General features: G+C 49.5%; 2 protein-coding genes across 2 annotated transcripts; one reads left to right on the forward strand and one right to left on the reverse strand.

The window, feature by feature from the left end:
• Positions 1-337: 337 nt before the first annotated feature.
• Positions 338-3928, reverse strand: C12H17orf50 (chromosome 12 C17orf50 homolog). The gene is made up of 4 exons (XM_060203947.1): positions 3861-3928; positions 1708-2026; positions 1443-1606; positions 338-452 (listed from the first exon to the last, which is right to left on the reverse strand). The coding sequence occupies exons 1-4, from the start codon at positions 3922-3924 to the stop codon at positions 418-420; spliced, it is 582 nt and encodes a 193-aa protein (XP_060059930.1). The 5' UTR covers positions 3925-3928; the 3' UTR covers positions 338-417.
• A 4587-nt stretch (positions 3929-8515) lies between these two features.
• On the forward strand, positions 8516-21523 carry GAS2L2 (growth arrest specific 2 like 2). The gene is made up of 6 exons (XM_007516950.2): positions 8516-9194; positions 12334-12575; positions 15647-15754; positions 17119-17215; positions 18310-18562; positions 19379-21523. Exons 1-6 carry the CDS (start codon positions 8807-8809, stop codon positions 20931-20933), a joined length of 2643 nt encoding a protein of 880 aa, XP_007517012.2. The 5' UTR covers positions 8516-8806; the 3' UTR covers positions 20934-21523.
• The last annotated feature ends 285 nt before the right edge of the window (positions 21524-21808 follow it).

Genomic DNA, 21808 nt, shown 5'->3' on the forward strand with positions numbered 1-21808 from the left:
AAGGAGCTGGCTTCCCATTGTGTCTGCTGCCTCCGCAAGTCTCAGCATTTTGATATCTGCTTAGCCCCCTCCACCAGCCAGCACTTCTTTTGCATATATTATCTCTGTAAGACCCGGGCACGATGGCCATGGAGGTGAGCCTTAGTCAGCGTTCACTCTCATCTCTCTCTCTCTCTCTAAGAATGGCCTTTGGAGTCCAGTGCTTTGTTTCTCCCAGTACTGAAGGAGTCTCTCCTGCTCTTTCCCCACTGACTGTAACCACAGCCAGAGGGAAGGAGACTCAACTGTCATCAAGCTGACCGGAACCATCTCACCCCCGCCTCAGGACACTGACACCTGATTGAAGGTTTTATTCAGTGATTTAAAAAGAAGGAGCAGATTTCTCAGAGGGCTGAGGGAACCTGGAGGTTATTTTCTCTAAGCCATGCCTCTGTCCACTTGACCAGAGGAACCTAAAACAGCCAAGAGAGGAACATGAGACTGTGAGGAGCATGGAGGGGTGAGGGTGGGGTGGAGTCAGGCAGGCACTGGGTGCTGTCGGGGGTGGATGCCCTCTGGAGCACCAGGTGGTGCTGGGCTCCTCACTGGGTGGGCGGTAGGTGACAGCGAGAGTCGCCTTAATTGGGCTGGCCCTCCTTGCCAGAGGGGGGCGCTCTAGAGCACGGCTCTGAGAAGGGACATTGAGAAGGAGCATTTGCAGGGTGTGCTGGAAAGGTTATGGGGGCTGGGTGGTGGAGCACCTGGTTGATCGCTCATGTTACAATGAAAAAGCACCTAGGTTCTAGACCCTGGTCCCCACCTGCAGTGGGGAAAGCTTCACAAGTCGTGAAGCAGTGCTGCAGGTGTCTCTCCCTATCACCCTCGTCTCTCTCGATTTCTGGCTGTCTCAATCAAATAAATATTTTTTTTTTAAAAAAGCTACATGGGGGGTCGGGCAGTAGCTCAGCGGGTAAAGAGCACATGGCGCAAAGCGCAAGGACCGGCTTAAGAATCCCGGTTCGAGCCCCCGGCTCCCCACCTGCAGGGGGGTCGCTTCACAGGCCGTGAAGCAGGTCTGCAGGTGTCTTTCTCTCCCCCTCTCTGTCTCCCCTCCTCTCTCCATTTCTCTCTGTCCTATCCAACAACATCAATGGGAACAATAACGACAACAACAAGGGCAACAAAATGGGAAAAAATGGCCTCTAGTAGCAGTGGACTCATGGTGCAGGCACCGAGCCCCAGCGATAACCCTGGAGGCAAAAAAGAAAAAAGGAAGGAAGGAAGGAAGGAAAGAAGGAAGGGAGGGAGAGAAAAGAGCCTACACGGTAAGAAGAAATTATATATATATATATGAAATGTTACGGGGAATTTCGGATCCGAAGAGGGAGGAGGATACAAAGGCTGGGAATGGGGACTCCTCTGGGACCCCGGCAGCCCCGCCCCTCTTGCAGCCCTTGCCTCACCCAGATCCGGGTGCTCCAGAATGCCGTGCTCTACATATGCCGGGTGGCTATGCAAGGTTCCGCATTTCTTGCAAAAAAGGATCTCGCAGCGCGCACAGCTCCCGCCACGCGGCCGTTGCCGCCGCGTCTCCAACACACACTGCTCCTCCCGGAGGCTGCGCTTCCTGCAGGCGGGGTCCAGGCGCTCAGTGCACCGCGTCGACCCCTCTAGTCGGGCTCGGGCGTACCCCAGTAGGCACTAGCCTTGGCCCAGAGGCGCCCTCACCTGTCCGGAGCCGCCAGACCGCCCAGCAGCGCGAAGGGGCTGAACCAGCCCCAGATGCTGTCGGCGCGCCGCAGCAGCGCCACCTGCTGGATGCTGGATTCTTGGCGCAGCGGGCTGTAGGACACCGAGCCCCCGTCGCGCTCATCCTCTCCCTCCTCCTCCAGGCACTCCCTCTCGCTCAAGGAGTCGTTTTCCTCTGGATTCCTCTCCTCGTCCTCCTCCTCCGATGCCTCCTCCGCGGCCTCCACTTCCACCTCGGCCTCCGCCTCCTCGGTCCCAGGCTCGTCCAGGTCCTTCCTCCACAAGGGAGTCTTCACGCCTGCAGGGCGAGGAGGAGATCCAGGCAATCCCACTGTCCCCTGTGAAGAACCTGGGTGGGGGGGCTGTTGCTCACAACCCTATCCCCAAACATACAAGTTTGGTGCCAAAGGACCGTGCATATAGGATGCACAAGGCCAGCAGGATTACCAGAGTGTCAGTGTGCAGATCTCCCCAACAGCTCTCCTGCCCCCAACACACACACACACACACACACACACACATACACACTCACACACACACACTCACACACTCCTGCACTTCCTAACTGAGGATACAGGGCAAGTTCTACCCAGTCATCCTCTGGTTCCTCATCTTGACGGTTATGTAGCTAGTTCAGGGTTTAGGGACAGAAGCAATCAACAAGAGGTAGAGATGAAGACTGGTGAGCAGTGAGGTCAAGGTGATGCTTCACCACCACCTTTCTTCTCCTTGGCCCTGGGTTGGGGACTTAATTCTGCAGGCTTTCAATACACTTTGGTTGATTGACTGGAATTGCCATGATTGTTTATATTCTGTTTTCTGGATGGGATTTCCTTCTTCAAAATGGGTCTTGGGCCAGGACAGCATAATGGTTATGCAGAAAGACATTCATGCCTGAGGTTCTCAGGTCCCAAATTCAATCCCCCACACCACTATAAGCCAGAGCTGAATAGTGTTCTAGATTTAAAAAAAGAAGAAAGAAAGAAAAAGAAAAGAAAGAAAGAAAAAGAAAGGAGAAAGAAAGAAGGAGAAGAAAAGGGAAGAATACACACAAGCACTCACTCACTCTACAAGTAGGTAGGTGTAGGTGATCTCTATAAGGGACTCCAAGAAGCAGACCAGAAAAATAATCCCTCTCCCCTTTCAGGCAGATCAAATACGAAGAACATGCCACAAAGGTGAGCCAGTTCAGAAAAAGATGCCTTCCTTTGTGCAAGCTACATGCCAGTAGCCAGCTGGATGTCAGCCACCACTTGCTTGTACCTTTTTTAAGGGCCCAAATTCTACAAGCACTAACCGCTGCAGGCAGGAAGTGCTCAGACTGACATGAAAGTACCATGGCTTCTGCAGGGTTGTGTCCACTACCAGCAGCAAACACCCAGTATCATCAGAGGTGTGTGTGTGTAAATGGGAAGGGAGGTACTGTAACAAAGGAGCAGAGTGGGGAAGAAAGCAAGGCCGTGAAAGGGTTGTTGATCCCCACCAGTCTTGCTTAAAGAGGCTGGGGCAAAGAGGAAAGATACTACCTGTGGCACCATGTGTACCAGGCCAGCTTTCAGTCACCATCACACCTCTTCCTCCACAGCCTCAGCTTGGTGTGGTAGGTGAAGTGGTGTGGTAGGTCTCTGAATTCCATGCAAGATTTCTGAAGTCACTCAAGAAAAATGTTTCAAAGATCCTGCCAGCTTTTGGTGTTGCTAAAGGTGGAGAACCAGGCCCCATTGCACTTGCTAACAGGAAAACACATAAAGGATGCTCTGGTTGTGGAAGGTCTGAAGTAGTGGGGCTTTTTGGAAAGATGAGAATAGGATTCCAGGCTGGAAGGAGGACTAGGACTCCAGATGCTGTGCTATGGAGTTTGTCCTTAAGCAGCAAGGAGCCACTGAATACTGACAGAGGACAGGCCCAGACTGTGTTTTAGCACAGGACTAAAGGTGACCACTGAGGAGTCAAGGTCCACACAGCACCAAGTGAAAGCAATGGAACAGATGTCCAGAATGTTCAGGAAAGAGAGAGGAGATGGTTAGTCTGTGGATGGGTAATTGAGAAAAGATTATTCCTATTCCAGGGTGCCAAGGTGATGGGCCAGTTCACAATGGAATCAGGAGGCCCTGTCCTCTGGTACCTCCTACCTCCAGCTCCACTCACTGTGCTTATCCATTTCCCCCAAGGCTGTGCTGCTGAGAGGGAGTTCATAGAAGCATGGCACTAGGTCAGCTCTCTGGGGCCTCTGTTGGCTCATAAGGGGCAGAGCTAGAATCTAGTCTGCCCACAGGATTCTGCCAGGAATTGCTGTCCTTTCTAGAACATCCCCAACACTCAAAAGCCAAGGTGTCTCCATCCTTCCTTCTAGGGAAGTCAATAAAATGGAGTAGAAGGGGGGGGTAGATAGCATAATGGTTATGCAAAGAGACTTTCATGCCTGAGGCTCCAGAAGTCCCAGGTTCAATCCCCACACACACACACACACACACACACACACACACTACTATAAACCAGAACTGAGCAGTGCTCTGGAAAAAAAAAGGGGGGGGGGGTGGAGGAGTTTGGTCTCCAATAGATTGGATTCAAGTCATAGTTCAGCCACATAAATATAAAAGCTCCCTGACCTTCAACTTCATCTCTCATCTGCACACCAGACATGGTAGTACAGAACCAGACTTTACCTGGCACACAGAAAGCACTCAAAGCCTTATGTGCTTTGAGTGGCACCGTGGCTTGAAGCATTGACCTTAAAAGCATGAGGTCTAGAGCTGAATACCTAGTTTAATCCCCAGCATTACATGTGCCAGAGTGGTGTTCTGCTTCTCTCTCTCATGTTAATGAACAAATTGTTTCTTTTTTAATTTTTATTATCTTTATTTATTTGATAAAGACAGCCAGAAATTGAGAGGAGGTGGGTGATAGAGAGGGAGAGTGACAGAGAGACACCTGCAGCCCTGCTTCACCACTTGTGAAGCTCTCCCCTTGTAGATGGGGGCCGGGGGCTTGAACCTGGGTCCTTGCTCATTGTTAACATGTGTGCTTAACCAGGTGGGCCACCACCAGGCCCCATGAACATTTTTTTTGTTTGTTTTACAAATATTTTTTAAAAGGGCATATGCCTTTCAAGTATTGTTATTATTCTGCAAAAGCACTGCTCAGCTTTGGCTTACAGTGGTGCTGGGAATTGAATCTGGGGGCTCAGAGCCTCATGCATGAAAGTTTGGTGAATTACTGTCATTCTGTAGCCCCAAACCTTTTTGCTACTTTTGAAACAGGCCAAGCTTGCTCCTGCCCGGAGAATTTTTTTTCCTGCCTGGGGGATTTTGCAGTGGGTTTTCTCCCTGTCCTAGCACCCTTCCTTAACACAACTGCAGAATTTACTTGCTCACTTTTATTGGGTCTCTGCTCAGATATCCCCTGCTCAGGGAGGCCTTTCCTGACCACTGTCTATAAGATTCCACATGTAGGGGCTGGGAGATTGCTCACTTAATAGACAGAATACACATTTACCATTTGTGAGGAACTGGGTTTGAGCCTTCAGTCACCAGATAGGAGCTCCATGCAAAGGGGAAGCCTCACAAGTCACGGAGCTGTGGTGCCTTTTCTCTCTGTTTCTTGCCATGTTACCAGCTATCTGGCGGGGGGGGGGGGGGAGGACTAAAGGGTCTTGGGCTGAGGAGAGAGCAAAATGGTTCTACAAAAGACTTCCATGCCTGAGATTCCAGCTTCAATTCCCAGTGCTACCATAAGCCAGAGCTGAGCAGCCCTCTGGTGTCTCTGTCTCTCTGTCTTTCTCTTTCCCTTTCTCCCCCCCCATATCTCTCATGGAAATAATTTATATACATTTTAAAACTATTTTATCTATTTATTTATTTACTGAGAAAGATAGAAGGAGAGAAAGAACCAGACATCACTCTAGTACATGTGCTGCCAGGGATTGAACTCAGGGCCTCATGCTTGAGAGTCCAATGCTTTATCCACTGCGCCACCTCCCGGACCACAAAGTATATACTTTTTAAAAACATTTGTTGGAGTGGTGTGGGATCATGCTCAGATGAAGCCCTTGGGGCAAAAAATATTCCACACGCATTCCCATCTCTTTCAGCTCTTTGGTGTTTCCCTGGCATTTATCACCTTCTGACTTACTATAGATTTATTTGTTTGCTACTTGTCATTTGTCACCTTATAATGTGTAAGTAAAATTCACGAGGCCAGAGACCTCAGGTGTTGCTTTATCCTTAGGCCCAGAGTAGTGCCTGGTGCAGTTGGGACGCAAGAAATACCTGTTGAACCTGATGCATGATGGTGAAAGACACAGCTGGATGGTAAGAGTGATATGCAGGAGCTGGGCAGTAACGCAGCAGGTTAAGAGCACATGGCACGAAGCACAAGGACCAGGGTAAGCATCCCAGTTCAAGCCCCCGGCTCCCCACCAGCAGGGGGGTCACATCACAAGTGGTGAAGCAGGTCTACAGATATCTATCTTTCTCTCCCCCTCTCTGTCTTCCCCTCCTCTCTCCATTTCGCTCTGTCCTGTCCAACAACAGCTATGACAACAGTAACAGCTACAACAAGTGCAACAACAGCAACAAAATGGGAAAAATGGCCTCCAGGAGCAGTGGATTTATAGTGCAGGCACTGAGCCCCAGCAATAACCCTGGAGGCAAAAAAAAAAAAAAAGAGTTATGTGCAAGCATTTATTATGGGGAGATAAAAAAAACTTTGAGTCTGGGAGTCGGGCTGTAGCACAGCGGGTTAAGCGCAGGTGGCGCAAAGCACAAGGACGGGCATAAGGATCCTGATTCGAACCCTGGCTCCCCACCTGCAGGGGAGTCGCTTCACAGGCGGTGAAGCAGGTCTGCAGGTGTCTATCTTTCCCTCCCCCTCTCTGTCTTCCCCTCCTCTCTCCATTTCTCTCTGTCCTATCCAACATCGACGACATCAACAACAATAATAACTACAACAATAAAACAACAAGGGCAACAAAAGGGAATAAATAAATAAAATAAATTTTTTTCTTTTTTTCTTTTTATTTTATATTTTTTCTATTAAATTTTTTATTTAAGAAAGGATTAGTGAACAAAAACATAGGGTATAAGGGGTACAACTCCACATAATTCCCACCACCCAATCCCCATAACCCCCCCCTCCCATGGTAGCTTTCCCATTCTCTAGCCCTCTGGAAGCATGGACCCAGGGTCATTGTGGGTTGCAGAAGGTGGAAGGTCTGGCTTCTGTAATTGCTTCCCTGCTGAACATGGGCGTTGACTGGTCGGTCCATACCCCCAGTCTGCCTCTCTCTTTCCCTAGTAGGGTGTGTCTCTGGGGAAGCTGAGCTCCAGGACACATTGGTGGGGTCTTCAATCCAGGGAAGCCTAGCCAGCATCCTGGTGGCATCTGGAACCTGGTGATTGAAAAGAGAGTTAACATATGAGGCCAAACAATTTGTTGAGCAATAAAATAAATTTTAAAAAAATCAAAAAAACTATGAGTCAACAGCTGTGTGTATGGGGCGGGTGCTGAGGAGGAGAGGAGATAGCATAATGGCGATGCGAGAAGACTTTAATGCCCAAGACTGCAAAGTCTCAGGCTCATTCCAGGGCACCGCCATGAGCCAGAGTTGAGCAGTGCTCTAATAAAAATTATTAATACAGGGGGCCAGGTGGTGGTGCACCTGGTTGAGTGCAAATGTTACACTGCTCAGGGACCCAGATTCAAGGCCCCAGTCCCTACCTGCAGGGGGAAAGCTTTGCAATTGATGAAGCAGGGCTGCAGTTGTCTCTCTCCCTTTTTATCACTCCCTTCCCTCTTGATTTCTGGCTATCTCTATCCAATAAATAAATAAAAGGTAATGCAAAAAAATTAATTAATATAATTATTTTTTAAAATAAAAAAGAAAAGCCTGCTCTTGTAAACCATTTCCCCCAATGAAATAATTTGGAAAAACAACAAAGAAGGGACTGTGGAGACAGTATAATGGTTATGAAAAAGCCTTTCAAGCCTGAGGTCCCAGGTTCAACCCCTAGCACCACCATAAGACAGAATTGAGCAGTGTTCTGGTCAAAAGATTAAAAAAATTTAAAAAAACAAGAGAGAGAGAAAGAAAGAAGAAGAAAAAAGAAAAATAACAAAGAAGTGCTTGTTGAATTAATATATTTCTGTGGCCAGGAGTGAGTTCCTACCGACAGTCAGTTCCAAGGACTCATGTGAGTAGATGGGGGATGGTGCAGCTTCTCCAAGGCGGCAGCATAGACAGGGATACTGAGGCAATTACTGAGGGCTAGCACCTAGCTACTCCAGAGCCTGTGGGTGTCCTGACAGCCTGGTCCTCTATTCTTCAGAGCACTCTAGAGCAGAGATGTCACTATTCCCATTTTACAGTGGACAAACTAAGGCACAGAGAGGCCAGGTGATATGAAGGTCACAGAGGGATTTAGCAGAGAGTGAGAATGAAAGTCATGTCTTTGAACTCTACTGCTGTATCAATTCCATCCTAGCCCGATGTGCTCACTAAACACCAGAGAAATCATCCCTCCCCACTACCCCCCCCCACCCTTCTTCCTGCCTCCCACCCCCAGTACCCCCTCACCCCACTAGTGAGAAAAGCTAGCATTAGTTTGTGTTCTCTGCTCCCTGGGCCTCATGGCCAGCTCTGTCCGGAAAGCTCCTGCCTGCTGGGAAGGTTTAACAAGGAGTGTTTGTAGCAGCCACTGTCTCCTAGGAGAGGAGAGGGGAAGACAGCAGAGGGGTTGGCCGAAAGCACACAGCTGAGCCAGGTTCCACTGGCCAGAGAGGCTAGGACCTGTCTAGTCTTGAGGGGCATGGAAGTGTCCTCACCTCCATCTATCCTTGAAGAGGGCAGATTCTGGTGATTGGGAAGCAGGAGAATGAGGTCCAGACAGGGCTACCAAGTAGGGGAAGATCAGGATTGAGGAATGTGGGAGGTGGGGGCCAGGCCCGGCCCAGATGCAGAGGCTGAAGCCAGCAGCAAGTAGCAGAAACACAAGTCCTGGGCTTTTAGAAGGTGAAAGAACCAACTAAGACCCAGCAGGCAGGAGGAGTGCCCACCTCCTCCCCCACTCAGTGTCCAGCCATGTCCTGGTCTGGGGGACTCGGAAGGAGGAAGACCAGGACCCCGGGGCCTCCAGTGCGCAGTATCCGGCCCTTTAAGTCCAGTGAGCAGTATCTAGAAGCCATGAAGGAAGACCTGGCTGAGTGGCTTCGGGATCTGTACGGACTGGACATAGATGCGGCCAATTTCCTGCAGGTGCTGGAGACGGGCCTAGTGCTGTGTCAGCACGCCAACGCCATCACTGAGGCTGCCCTGGCCTTCTTGGCTGAGGCTCCTGCCCAAGCCCAAAAGGTTCACATGCCGCAGGCTGGGGTTGTTTGTAATGGGGCCGCCCAACCAGGCACCTTCCAGGCTCGGGACAACATTTCCAACTTCATCCAGTGGTGTCGGAAGGAGATGGGCATCCAAGGTAATCATACTGGACTCTCCTCCCCAGACCTTGGCTTTGCTGGGCATCCCCTCTGAGGTCCCAACTGCATCTCAGGTCCACCTCACTGACTTACTGAGGGCTGCTCCATCCCTTTTCCTGCCTCAATCCCCATAGCCTAATAACTTTTTAAAAATTATTTTATTATCTTCATTTATTTATTAGAGAAAGACAGAGAGAAATTGAGAGGAAGGGGGAAATAGAGATGGAGAGAGACAAAGAGACACCTGCAGCACTGCTTCACCACTTGTGAAGCTTTCCTCCTGCAGGTGGGGAGTAGGGATTCGAACCAGAGTACTTGCCCATTGTAACATGTGCGCTCAACCAGGTGAGCCTCCACCTGGCCACCTCACAGCCTTGTAAATCCTACTATGATTCATTCATGCAGCATATACTGAAAACCAGCCTCCTTTATGTTAAGTATTGTTCTGGCCACTAAGAACTCAGATCTGATGTCCAGGAAATTCATGGTCCAAGAAGAAATATCTGGGGGGCTGAGTGGTGGCACACCTGGTTAAGCACATATAGTATGAAGCTTCCGGTTGGAGTGTGGGAACGCTTCACCAGAAGCAGATCTGCAGGTGTCTCATTTTCTCTCTCTCTCTTTTTTTTTTTTTTTTTTTTTTTTACCAGAACACTGCACAGCTCTGGCTTATGATTGTAGGGGGGTTAAAATTGTCTTCCTCCCTGTCTCCACCTTCCCTCTCAATTTCTCTCTATCCTATGAAATAAAATTTAAAAAAAAAAGGAAAACAATGATAGTCACTGGAGCGGTGGATTTGCCATGCAGACACTGAACCCAGCAATAACCTGGAGGCAAAAAAAGAGAGAAATAGTCAGAAATATCTCACCATGTACATGCATGCCCTGCCACACACAACATCCAGGTTCAAACCCCAGCACCACAGGAGATGCTATGGCTCTGGGGTAAGTTCTGATGCTGTGGTGTCTCTCCCTCTCTCTGTCTCCCTATTACAATGAAAAAGTCAGCCCACCCCTGGCTCCCCACCTGCAGGGGAGCCTTGAAGCAGGTCTGCAGGTGTCTCTCTTTCTCTCTCCCTCTCTGTCTTCCCCTCCTCTCTCCATTTCTCTCTGTCCTATCTAACAATGACAACAACAATAATAGTAACAACAACACTGATAACAAGGGCAACAAAGGGGAAAAAATGGCCTCCAGGAGCAGTGGATTCGTAGTGCAGACACCGAGCCCCAGCAATAACCCTCGAGGAAAAAAAAAAAGTCAGCCCAGGAAAGGTGAAATTGCACATATGCAATCCCCCAACTCCACCAAAAAAAAAAAAAAAAAAAAAATTAGGGCTGGGGTAGATAACATACTGGTTATGCAAAGAGACTCTCATGCCTGAGGCTCCAAAGTCCCAGGTTCAATCCCTTGCCCCATTATAAGCCAGAGCTGAGCAGTGCTCTGGTAAAGAAAAAAAAAATTAAAAGAGACAAATAAGTGATACATACAACATGGTGCAATGTGATAAAGCGTCAAGTGGAGGGCCTGGGGAGTCAGAGGGGGGAACAGCTACCTGGTGGGTAGGAATGGGGACTGGCAAAGACCTTACTAAGGAAGGAGATTTGAGTTGAGATTTATGGGGTTTAAGATTTGTGGGATTTGGGATTTAAGATAAATTTGAAGGGGGGGGATTTTAGATAGTAGGGCAGCAAAGGCAAAGGCAGGAAAAAGCCACTTGTGTGGGTGCCAGAGATCCTGTGGTGGGTGAGGCTGGGGGTTGGTGGGGGTGGGGGACCTGACTAGGAGGAGGCAGGTGAACACTGAGGAGAGGCCAGTACAGTCATGCTGGGGCTTGTGAGACTCAGGAAAGTGACTTGCCAAGATGTCACCTTGGCCTTGGACCCAGCAGTGGGATGAGACTGGATATTAGGTCACATTCCAGGGCAAAGCCAGCTGAGCTGCTGGTGGGCAGTGAGGAGCAGGCCTGGAGGGCTGGCAAAACCAGAGCTTTAGGGGACTAGCAGACAGCTCACTTTACCAGACACAAGGACTCTGGTTTGAATCCCTGGTGAGTACATCAAGGCACCAGAGGGAAGTTTCAGGAACAGTGAAGCAGTGTTGTGATATCTCTCTCTCTCGCTCTCTGCCTCTCTCTTTCTCTCGTTTTTGTTTACCAGAGCACTGCTCAGCTCTGGTTTATGGTGGATTGAACCTGGGACTTTGGAGTCTCAGACATACTTTCCAGGACATACACCTCCACTTGACACTATCACACAATGTTGTATGTATCACTCGTTTGTCTCTTTTCTTTTTAAAAATCTCTCTCTCTCCCTCTCCCTCTCCCTCTCCCTCTCCCTTTCCCTCTCTCACCACAGCACTGCTCAGCTCTGGCTTATGGTGGGAAAGGATTGAACCTGGGACTTTGGAGCCTCAGGCATGAGAGTCTCTGCATAACCATTATGCAATCTACCCCATCGTGTGTGTGTGTGTGTGTGTGTGTGTGTGTGTGTGTGTGTGTGTGTGTGTGTGTGTGTGTGTGTTTCTCCTCTCTCTCTCTCTGGGGGGAAAAAGTATTTTAAGCCCTTACCAAGTGCCAGACATTGTCTACAAATGTTACCTGTTCTCACAGTAACCCCCAAGAAGTCGACTACACCACCCCCACCCCTGGTTTATGGGAGAAGAGCCAGAGGTTCATGGAGTAGCCCAAGTTTGAGAAGAAGCCTATGGTCCCTGGGCAGTTAAAGTGGGCTGAGGGTGCAGTCTGAGTATCTCAACACATACACTCGCTCCTGGATGGAGGTGAGATAGGGGTCGGTTGGGGAGCAGAAGCAAGCTGCTTTTTGTTCCTGGACCCCTCCTGCAAATGGTGCAGGGTTCAGAAGAGGAAGACAGATGTAACCCGTTTGTCCCACAGTCAGGCTGCAGGTTCCTCTTCTTGGCTCCCTCCCTCCCATTCCCAACCTCTTTTCTTGGAGGTGTTCACCCCAGCTGCAGCTGTGCCCGAGCATTCAGCACCTCCAAGCCCCTCCCAGGCTGATTCCAAGGTCCTGAGACCTCCTGCCCCACTCCCATGCCTGCTACCAGGCTTCAGGAACGTCCTGGGGGCTTTCCTACTCAAAGCAGGGAGCCTCCCCACTTCTCTCCTTCCTCACTCGCCAGAGGTGCTGATGTTCGAGACCGAGGACTTGGTGCTGCGCAAGAACGTGAAGAACGTGGTGCTGTGCCTACTGGAGCTGGGTCGCCAGGCCTGGCGCTTTGGCGTGGCGGCGCCCACGCTGGTGCAGCTGGAGGAGGAGATCGAGCAAGAGCTGCGCGCAGAGCTGGCGCTGTCCCCGCCTGACCCCCCGCCGCCCCCGCCACCCCCGCGCAGGCCCTGCCACTTCCACAACCTGGACCAGATGGTGAGGGGCTTGGGCGTCCCCCACTCCCAGTCCTCTCCTGCCCCCTCCGGGCCACCCCTCTCTGTGCTCCACTTCCCACGCTGCTCACCCTGTGAGTCTTTGAGGAAGCTGTTTTCCACTCTGAGCCCCCGCCCTTGCTTCGGATATTATTTATTTATTGCCGCTGGGGCTCTGTACTGGTAGTATAAACCCACCGTTCACAGTGGTTGTTTTTTTTTTTTTCTTTTCTTTCTATTTTTATTTGATAGGACAGAGAGAAATTGAGAGGAAGAGAGAGGGAGAGAGACACCCAAGGCACTGCTTCACCACTCATTCCCTGGACTTAAAAAAAAAAAATTATCATTACAAATTCAGCTTTCTAAAGTGCTAATTTAACACAAGACTCTGATAGCTGGGTTCAAGGCTTAGCGCCACTATTTCCCCGTTGTATAGGAGTCTGGCGGTAGCACAGTGGGTTAAGCACACGTGGTGCAAAGCACAAGGATGACGATGGGGCAAGGATTCTGGTTGGAGCCCCCGATCACCCCCTGCTGGGGTGTAGTTTAACAGGCAGTGAAGCAGGTCTTGTAGGTATCTCTCTTTCTCTCCCTCTCTCTGTCTTCCCCTCCTCTCTCCATTTCTCTCTGTCCTATCATCACTAACAACAATAATAACCACAACAACAATAAAAAAACAAGGGCAACAAAAGGGGGAATAAATAAATAAATACTTCCCCTTTGGGCAAATTACTTAACTTCTCTATGCTTTAATACCATTTGTGAGGGTATTGGTATCACTTTCGGTGTCTATTTTGAGTGCTGAATAAGTTAGTATGTATTCTGTTTTTTAAAAAGCTTAGGGAAGAGATAGGGAGCTTCATAGAAGTGAGCACTTACTGTGATCAATCTTCCTCCCCTTTTTCTAGGCCAGGGAGATAGATCAGTGGGTAGAGTGCAAGCCTTTCATAGGTGATTTGATCCCCAGCACTAGAGGATAGAGACAGGTGAAACTCCATGGGTGCTAAAGCAGTGCTTTGGTGTCTTCTCTCTCTCTCTCTCTCTCTCCTTTTTTTTTTTTTTTTTTACCAGAGCACTGCTGAACCCTGGTTTTTGGTGGGGTGAGGGACTAAACCTAGAACTTTGGAGCCTCAGGCATAACAGTCTTTTTCCATCCCATTATGCTATCTACCCCCCCTTCTTTCTTTCTCTTCATCTCTCTATCTTGCTGTCTCATGAAAATACACAATAAAGGGAGTCGGGCAGTAGTGCAGCGGGTTAAACACACGTGGCACAAAGCACAAGGACCGCCGTAAGGATCCTGGTTCGAGCAGAGTAGGGGACTGAGAAGTGAACAGAGGAGACTTTTTCTGGGAGAATAATGGTCACCTAGGAGTCAGTGGAGTTTAATGCACAGAAGGTGGACTGTGGAATCGAACTGGTAGTGCAAGGATCAAAATCCTGCCTCCACCTCATCACAGGCCTTGGCCAAGTCACAAAACCTCTTTAAGCTTGATTACTTTGTGGTAGAAATGTTGTTGGGCTGGGGTGCTAAACAGCAGCCATACATCATACTTTCATCCTTGAGGTCCAGAGGTCCTGGGTTCAGTCCTCAGCTCTATTCTAAGCCAGAGTTGAGCAGTGCTCTGGTCTCTTAAAAATAAAATAAAATAAAATAAGATAAAATAAAATGGAATCAGGTGGTAGTGCAGCAGGTTAAGCCCACATGGTGTAAAGCACAAGGGCCGGCTTAAGGATCCTAGTTCGAGCCCTTGGCTCCCCACCAGCGGGGGAGTCAATTCACAAGTGGTAAAGCAGGTCTGCAGGTGTCTATCTTTTTCTCCCCCTCTCTGTCTTCCCCTCCTCTCTCCATTTCTGTCTGTCCTAACAATGACATCAGTAAAAACAACAATAATAACTACAACAACAACAAAAACCAACAAGGGCAACAAAAGGGAAAATAAATATAAAAAAATAAAAATAAAAAAATCTTGGGGGCCGGCGGTAGTACAGCAGGTTGCATGCACATGGTACGAAGCACAAGGACCAGTGTAAGAATCCTGGTTCAAGCCACCAGCTCCCCACCTGCAGAGGTGTTGCTTCACAAGCAGTGAGGCAGGTCTGCAGTTGACCATCTTTCTCTCCCCATTTCTGTCTTCCCCATCTCTCTCGATTCTTCTCTGTCCTATCCAACAATAACAACAATGGCAACAAAATGGGGAAATGGCCTCCAGGAGCAGTGGATTTGTAGTGCAAGACATTGAGCCCCAGCGATAACCCTGGAGGCAAATATACATATATTCACACAAAATATTTCTGGGGGCCCTGCAGAAATAGCAGAACAGTTATATAAACAGGCTTTCATAATTGAGGCTCTGAGTTCTCAGGTTCAATTCCCAGCACTACCATAAGCCAGAGCTGAGCAGTGCTCTGGTAAAAAAAAAAAAAAATGTTTTGGGTGGCTTGGGAGCTGGTTTAGCCAGTAGAATGCACACTTTACCAAGTGTGAGGACCTGGGTTGAAACACCTAGGGAGAACCTGCATGGGGAAGCTGCACACATTGTGGACCAACTCTGTGCTATCTCTCCTCCCTTTCTCTCTCCCTGCCCCCCAAAAAAAAGTGGGGGGGAGAAAAACAAGAAACCCACCAGGAATGGTGGAATCATGCATGTGTGGAGTTCCATTGATAATCCTAGTAGCTTCAAAAAAGTTTTTCAATTTTTTTTAAATGCAATGTGGGGAATGAACCCTGGGTCTTGTGTGTTCACTCCACTACTGAGTCATTCTGGCCTAATTATTCTATTGTGTAGTTTCTTATTTATTTACTTTCCCTTTTGTTGCCCTTGGTTTTTTGTTGTTGTTGTAGTTATTATTGTTGTTGTTATTGATGTCCTCATTGTTGGATAGGACAGAGAGAAATGGAGAGAGGAGGGGAAGACAGAGAGGGGAGAGAAAGACAGACACCTACAGACCTGCTTCACTACTCTGCCCTCTAAGGGCTCCATGTGCACTTTACCTAGCAAAGGGGAGGAAGAGCCTGAGAGCCTGGGTGGGAGGCCCGGGAGGGAGGGCTGAGCCCCATCCCCATTCCTGCAGGTGCAGAACCTCGTGAGTCACTGCACATGCCCTGTCCAATTCTCCATGATCAAAGTGTCTGACGGGAAGTACCGAGTGGGAGACTCCAACACCCTCATCTTCATCCGGGTAAGTTCTGAGACAGCAGTGGAGGGGCCTCCAGTGCCCTGTAGAACCAGATTTCCTTCTAATGGGGCAGTGCCTATGGGCAAAGACAGAAAGTGAATATTCACCCCAATTTATCAAACTGTGGGATTTTCTTCCTCTCCCATGGAGAATTCCAGAAGATTCCTGGACAAGTTGGCAAATCTATCGTTTCCTTCCACTAGGGCAATCAGAACCTTCATTTATTTGCTTCTACCCTTGTCTTAATTGGAGAGTGTCCCCAAGTAGACAAGGGGTGTAAAGTGTATTCCCACTTTTCCATCATCTCCAGTCCATCCACAGGCTTGACCAGAGCAAGGGTCTGAGCACCGTGTATGTGTGTGTGTGTGTGTGTGTGTGTATGTTGTGAGTTGTGTGTGTGTGGTGTGTATTCAGTGGCTGGATCATTCCAGCCACACAGATGCCCAAAGTTTATACCTTGCTCACCTGGCCTGGACTTTCTGCAGGATGAGCAGTAGCTTAGGTCTGAAATGTGCTCCTAACCAGCCCACCTGTCAATACTGAGCTGTACTCATCCTTAACCCCCTCCCCCCAAAAAATCTGTACCTAGAGTTGTGGCCAGCAGCTCAGATTCCTGGCCTAGTCCTTTTCTTGGGCTCAGGCTACCTTGGGGGCAGAGGCAGTTCCTTGGGCCTCATCCAGATGCTGACCAAATAGTCCAGTGATGCAGAAGGGGCAAGGAATCATGGCCCCACTTTTTCAGCCTACAGAGACAATTTGCCCCAAATAGGAGCTGGGCCTCCCAGGGATAAATACACCCACACCCACACACAGGAGCATGCAATCCCTAGAGCAAAGTCAGGGGCCTGCTTCTGATTTGAGCATGTGCTGGTGCAAATCTTTTGTGTGTTTGTTTTATTTTGCTTTAATCAGAGAGCTCCTGGCTCTGGTTTATGGTGGTGCATGGTGGCGGTAGGGGGGCAGGGGAGGATTGAATCTGGGACCTCAGAACCTCAGGCATGAAAGCCTTTTGCATAACTATTATGCTGTACCCCCCCCATGCCACCCCACCACCACCACACACACACCCTGACTCTTGGTGCAAATTCTTTTATAATGAAGGGAAAGGAGTGCTCTGGCACCAGGCCACACAATGTCCTGAGATCTCTAGTCTTGTTGTGGGGCAACTTTCTGTTTGTCAGCCTGGCCTCCACCCTTGACAACAGCATGAAGCGAAGCCAGACCTGGCAGAGACTTTTTGCACACACCCAGCTGCACATGTGTGCGTGGATGGAGTACCGCGGGAAGCCAGCAAGCAGGTCAGAGACCTGCCCTCAACCTCATCTCTCCTCCCGTCCCCCCCCCCCCCCCCCCCGCATCCCTTGTAGATTCTCCGGAACCACGTGATGGTGCGTGTGGGGGGCGGCTGGGACACACTCGGCCATTATCTGGACAAACACGACCCCTGCCGGTGCACATCCCTCTGTGAGTTCCCTCAGAGTCCCCTCCCCGGGTCCCGGGTCGGGAGGCCGGAAGTAGAGGCAGGAGGTAGGTCTGCATTCCTGGGAAAAGTGTGCAGGGATGGAGGAAGGAAGAAGAGACTATAAGAAGGTACAGGTGGGGGAGTCAGACGGTAGCACATGGATTAAGCACATGTGGCGCAAAGCACAAGGACCGGCGTAAGCATCCCGGTTCGAGCCCCTGGCTCCTCACCTGCAGGGGAGTCGCTTCACAGGCGGTGAAGCAGGTATGCAGGTGTCTGTCTTTCTCTCCCCCTCTCTGTCTTCCCTTCCTCTCTCCATTTCTCTCTGTCCTATCCAACAACGATGACATCAATAATAACTACAACAATAAAACAACAAGGACAACAAAAGGGAATAAATAAATATTAAAAAATAAAAAAAATTTTTTTAAGTTCTATTAAAAAAAAAGAAGGTACAGGTGGAAACACAGGAGTAAGTTGTGGTGGTATATTGACTACAGACACTAGATGGCGCCCAACACAGAGAGAATTAGCATTTGGTCAGAGTGCCTCTTGCCAGGCCTTGTATCTACTTCAGACATGCACAGTGGTGACACCAAGAATGACCTGGAGGGATTGTAGATCTTCCCATAACCTCCCTCAGCACTTTAAGTCACCACAAATGAACATACAACCTAAGTAAAATAGATTTGTAATTCAAACACAGCGCCCCCCCCACACACACATACACTTCACTGCTCTAGATCAACCTCTATATACAGAATGAGTGAGACACACAGAAAGAAATAACAGAACTGAAGCTTCCTTTAATCTAGAGAGGGCCCAGACTTGAACCCTGGGTTGTGCAGTTGGCAAAGCAGCGCACTATTCAAGTGAGCTACTTTGGCAACCCCCAAATGCAGTTTTAAACAAGCCCCTCTGCTGAGCCCTCTAACTAGACTTCCTCCCCATAAGGAAATTGTGGTACTGTCATCAGGTCTCACTGTCTCTAATGTGGGATATAAGGTAGGAGACAAAAGGAAGGGAAACCATGGACCCCATCAGCAGTAATTTAATGCTTTCCTCCTTTTCTGTCTCTGGGACACTTTGCTGGCAGCACACAAGACGGGCAGCTTTCTGAAGTCCCCTCCCCAGCCAGCACAGCATGAGGTGATGGTACAGGATGGACCCTCACAGCCCCAGCCTACGATGACGATCAGCCGCTCCCAGAGCCCACTGCCCCCTGTGGACTGGAAGATCTATACCTCTTTTGGGCGAAAGCTGAGGTCCCCAGCCTGCTCCTCCCCCAGATCTTGCAGAGAACAGGGAGAAGGAACAGGGGTCCTTAGAGAGACTGCACCACTGCTGAGGTACAGGGGAGGGCCTCTTTCTTCTTTGGAACGCACATTCTCAGAGCTCCCCACCCATACCCCCAAGGTCAAGGAAGCAGGTCTCCAGGCAGTGCCCCTACCCTGGCAAGATCTAAGTTGTTTGGAACCTAGAAAGCACCTTTGCTGACATATGTTCTTGCATTTCATGTCTCCTGAGTACCATTAAGAGAACAGACAAAAAAAAAAAAAAAAAGAAAGAACAGACTTTAAGGTCCTCTAGCCATTTTGTGGTAGAAAGGCATTATTTTTAAAGATTTTATTTATTTATTTATGAGAAAGATAGGAGGAGAGAGAGAGAGAAGGAAAGAATCAAACATCACTCTGGTACATGTGCTGCCAGGGATTGAACTTGGGACCTCATGCTTGAGAGTCCAATGCCTTTATCTATTGCACCATCTCCTGAACCATGCATTATTATTTTTTTTTCCAAAGCAGTGCTCAGCTTTCGATTGTATTGGTGCTGGAAATTGAACCTGGGATCATTGGTGCCTCAGTTCATGGTAGAACAGAAGACCCCACCCCACCCCCAGACTGGTGACCTGTAGTCCTGGGGTGCAAATTAAGTCAGGGTCTGGACCATCAAGTCTTCCTTCTACCTGCTACACAGGCAACAAAGGAGGGTGGAGAAAAGGGTATCTGCCACTAGGAAGACTCTTGGTACTAGGTAGAGCAGAAGCTGAAGCATCAGTTTCATTCAACATGAAGTCTGGCCCTGCTGGCATGCTGTGGGGGAAAGGTCATTCCTTTCCAAAGCCAGTGGATTGGACTTGCCAACCTTATGATTTTCCCTTTCAGGTTCCAGGAGAAGTCACTTGCCCCATCTGGGAGGCAGCTACCAGCTGGGGACAGTTCATCTAATCTCCAGCACTCATTCACCCACAGCAACCAGAGCTCATGGTACACATCTTCAGGAAAGAATAGAGACCCTCCTGAGCTCCCCCAGAAAAGGCCTCTGACACCTTGGGTTCATGAGGAAACAGACATCTGGGGAATCCATGACAGGATTCTCACACCCCAGAAACTCCCAACTTCTAAGGCCTCCAACAAACAGACACAAGCAAGAGGGCCATCTCCTCCACCTCGTTCCTGCAGCCCAGTCAAGTCTGTGGGTCTCAGGCCACCACCTTGGGGTGAGGCTGAGGGTACTTCTTCCTCCCATTTCAGGGAACCAGCATCTGTCCATTCTCCATCCCCTATTAAAGGACCCACCAAGATCCCTGTCCGACTGGCCCCTGCCCACCCCCCCACTCCAGGAAGAGATTTTGCTGGTACTGCAAATGAAGGTCCTACGGCAGAATTGGAGAGAGGTCTGCTCCCATTAAATGTCATCACAGGGAACCTGTCTGGGTTCAGATACAGGAATTGTGCTGCAGAAGGAAGGCCGGGAGACCAGAAGCTGGGCATCTGGGTAACAGCAGAGTCTGGACAGCCTCAGGGCCAGAACCCACAGGAGCCAGAGGGCAGGTCCACACCCCTGCCACAGGGAAGGACCAAGGAAAAAGCAATCTTCCACCACCTGGAGGAGAAGCTTTTGGCCAATATGAAACTGCTAGAGGTGGGGGATGGCAGGCCCCAGAGCACAGGGTCTGGGGTCATCCCTCGAAGTGGAGTCTACGTCCCTAGCCTGGGTGGTCAGTGGCCTGAACATGGGGGTCCTTATGACAAAGTCATCCAAGAACTGGCTCAGGGCCTGCCATCCCTCCTTAAAGTAGACCTGGGGGCCTGGCAGGTATCACCTCCAGGTTCCCCTAAGCCAACTGTTACTCCAAGCCTGGGAAGCCCAACAAGGCAGCTAGAAGTCAAACAGAGCAGGCCAAGAACAAAAGGGAACCTGAGTATCAAGGGCAGCACCAGAAGGAGGAAAGCCTCACCTCAGGAGGGAGAGGATTTCTCATCCCCTTCTGTGAGTGTTAGCCCAGAGACCCTTGCACCTTCACCTTCAGACCCCAGTTCTGACAAAGCAAAAGCATTCCCAGTCAAGGGCAAGAGAACACTCCGAAAACCACAGAGAATCCCATCCATCTATAAACTGAAGCTGAGACCCAGGATCCGACCCAGGAGGGACCACAGGCCTGAGAAGCGGCCTTCCCGTATCCCCAAGCCACTGACCTACCTCCACCTGGGTGCAGCTAGGGGGCCTCCCAGGCCCAGGTTGATGAGAACAGCTGTGGGCAGCAAGGGTAAGGAGACATCCCTGGATGTAGTCTTATTGGGGGAGAAAGAAAAGGAAGGAAAAGAGAGGAAGGATCCAGCCACCCAACTGGAGAATAGCCCCCAGCTGATGGAGGGTCTGGGGCCTCAGAAGTTTGATCCAGTCCCACTGCCACCTGAGGAGGAGTCCTGGGTCTGAAGAAGGCTTTTCACACACACGGAGGGGCTACCAAGGAGAAGAGAACTGAAAAAGGATGCTTGTATGCTTTGGGCTCCCAGCTGCAGGAGCAAAAGGAACTTAAGTTCCTCACTTAAGTACAGAACTTTGGCCAGGAGAGGACTAGAACCCAGGAAGACAAACATCAATTCAATCTGCTCAGCTGAGGGGAAGGTAAAGGGGCAAACCATTACTCCCACTACTGATTCAGACACAGTGAGGCCACAGTGAGGTATCTTAATGCCCTCATCCAAAACAATTTTCCAAACTCCTAGCCTATGGTCTGTCCACCATTTCCAACAACTCTTTCACATTTTTCTTTTCCTACTGTTGGGGCTTGGCACCTGTATAGTTCCATCATTCTTGATGGCCTCTTCTTCCCATCCCTTTCAGTATCAGACAGAAAAGGAGACAGAGAGGAAGAGAGTGCAGAGAGAGGAGAGACACCAACAGCACTGCTCCATTTGTGAAGTTTCCCTTGTGCTCCCTTGTGGTGGCCAGTGGATCAAATCTGGGTCCTCATGGATGGTGAAGAGTGTGTTCTTTAAAGTTATTGAACATCTGTGAGTCTGTCTTGAGCCTCCATCTTCTTAAATCTCTCACTTTAGCATTGTGCTGGAGCAGGAAGATATAGCCTCAAATATTTCTTCCATTGCAAGGAAAAGGGGTGAAGGGAGAAGAGCTGGGACAAGAGATATTTCCTCTCTTGAGACTCACCCTTGCAAGACAGCAGTCATCTGTGTCAGCTAATGTGTCAGCACCACGGACAGCAGCAAGCCAACCATCTAAACCATTCAGGCCCTGACAAGCCATTTAAATTTCCTTCAAGACTTCCCTCTGATGCTTAGAAACTGAGA

This window comes from Erinaceus europaeus, chromosome 12 (assembly GCF_950295315.1).
Source record: "Erinaceus europaeus chromosome 12, mEriEur2.1, whole genome shotgun sequence".
In the NCBI taxonomy this organism is placed as follows: domain Eukaryota; kingdom Metazoa; phylum Chordata; class Mammalia; order Eulipotyphla; family Erinaceidae; genus Erinaceus; species Erinaceus europaeus.

Excerpts from the sequence above, each read along its gene's own strand:
- C12H17orf50 (XM_060203947.1), bottom strand. The coding sequence starts at position 3,924 with ATGAACTCCCTCTCAGCAGCACAGCCTTGGGGGAAATGGATAAGCACA. Across the intron at positions 1,607-1,707 it reads GGTCTGGCGGCTCCGGACAG|GAAGCGCAGCCTCCGGGAGG; the intron begins GTGAGGGCGCCT and ends CCCCGCCTGCAG. Across the intron at positions 453-1,442 it reads TCTGGAGCACCCGGATCTGG|GTTCCTCTGGTCAAGTGGAC; the intron begins GTGAGGCAAGGG and ends TGGCTGTTTTAG.
- GAS2L2 (XM_007516950.2), top strand. The coding sequence starts at position 8,807 with ATGTCCTGGTCTGGGGGACTCGGAAGGAGGAAGACCAGGACCCCGGGG. Across the intron at positions 12,576-15,646 it reads TCCACAACCTGGACCAGATG|GTGCAGAACCTCGTGAGTCA; the intron begins GTGAGGGGCTTG and ends CCATTCCTGCAG. Across the intron at positions 15,755-17,118 it reads ACACCCTCATCTTCATCCGG|ATTCTCCGGAACCACGTGAT; the intron begins GTAAGTTCTGAG and ends CATCCCTTGTAG.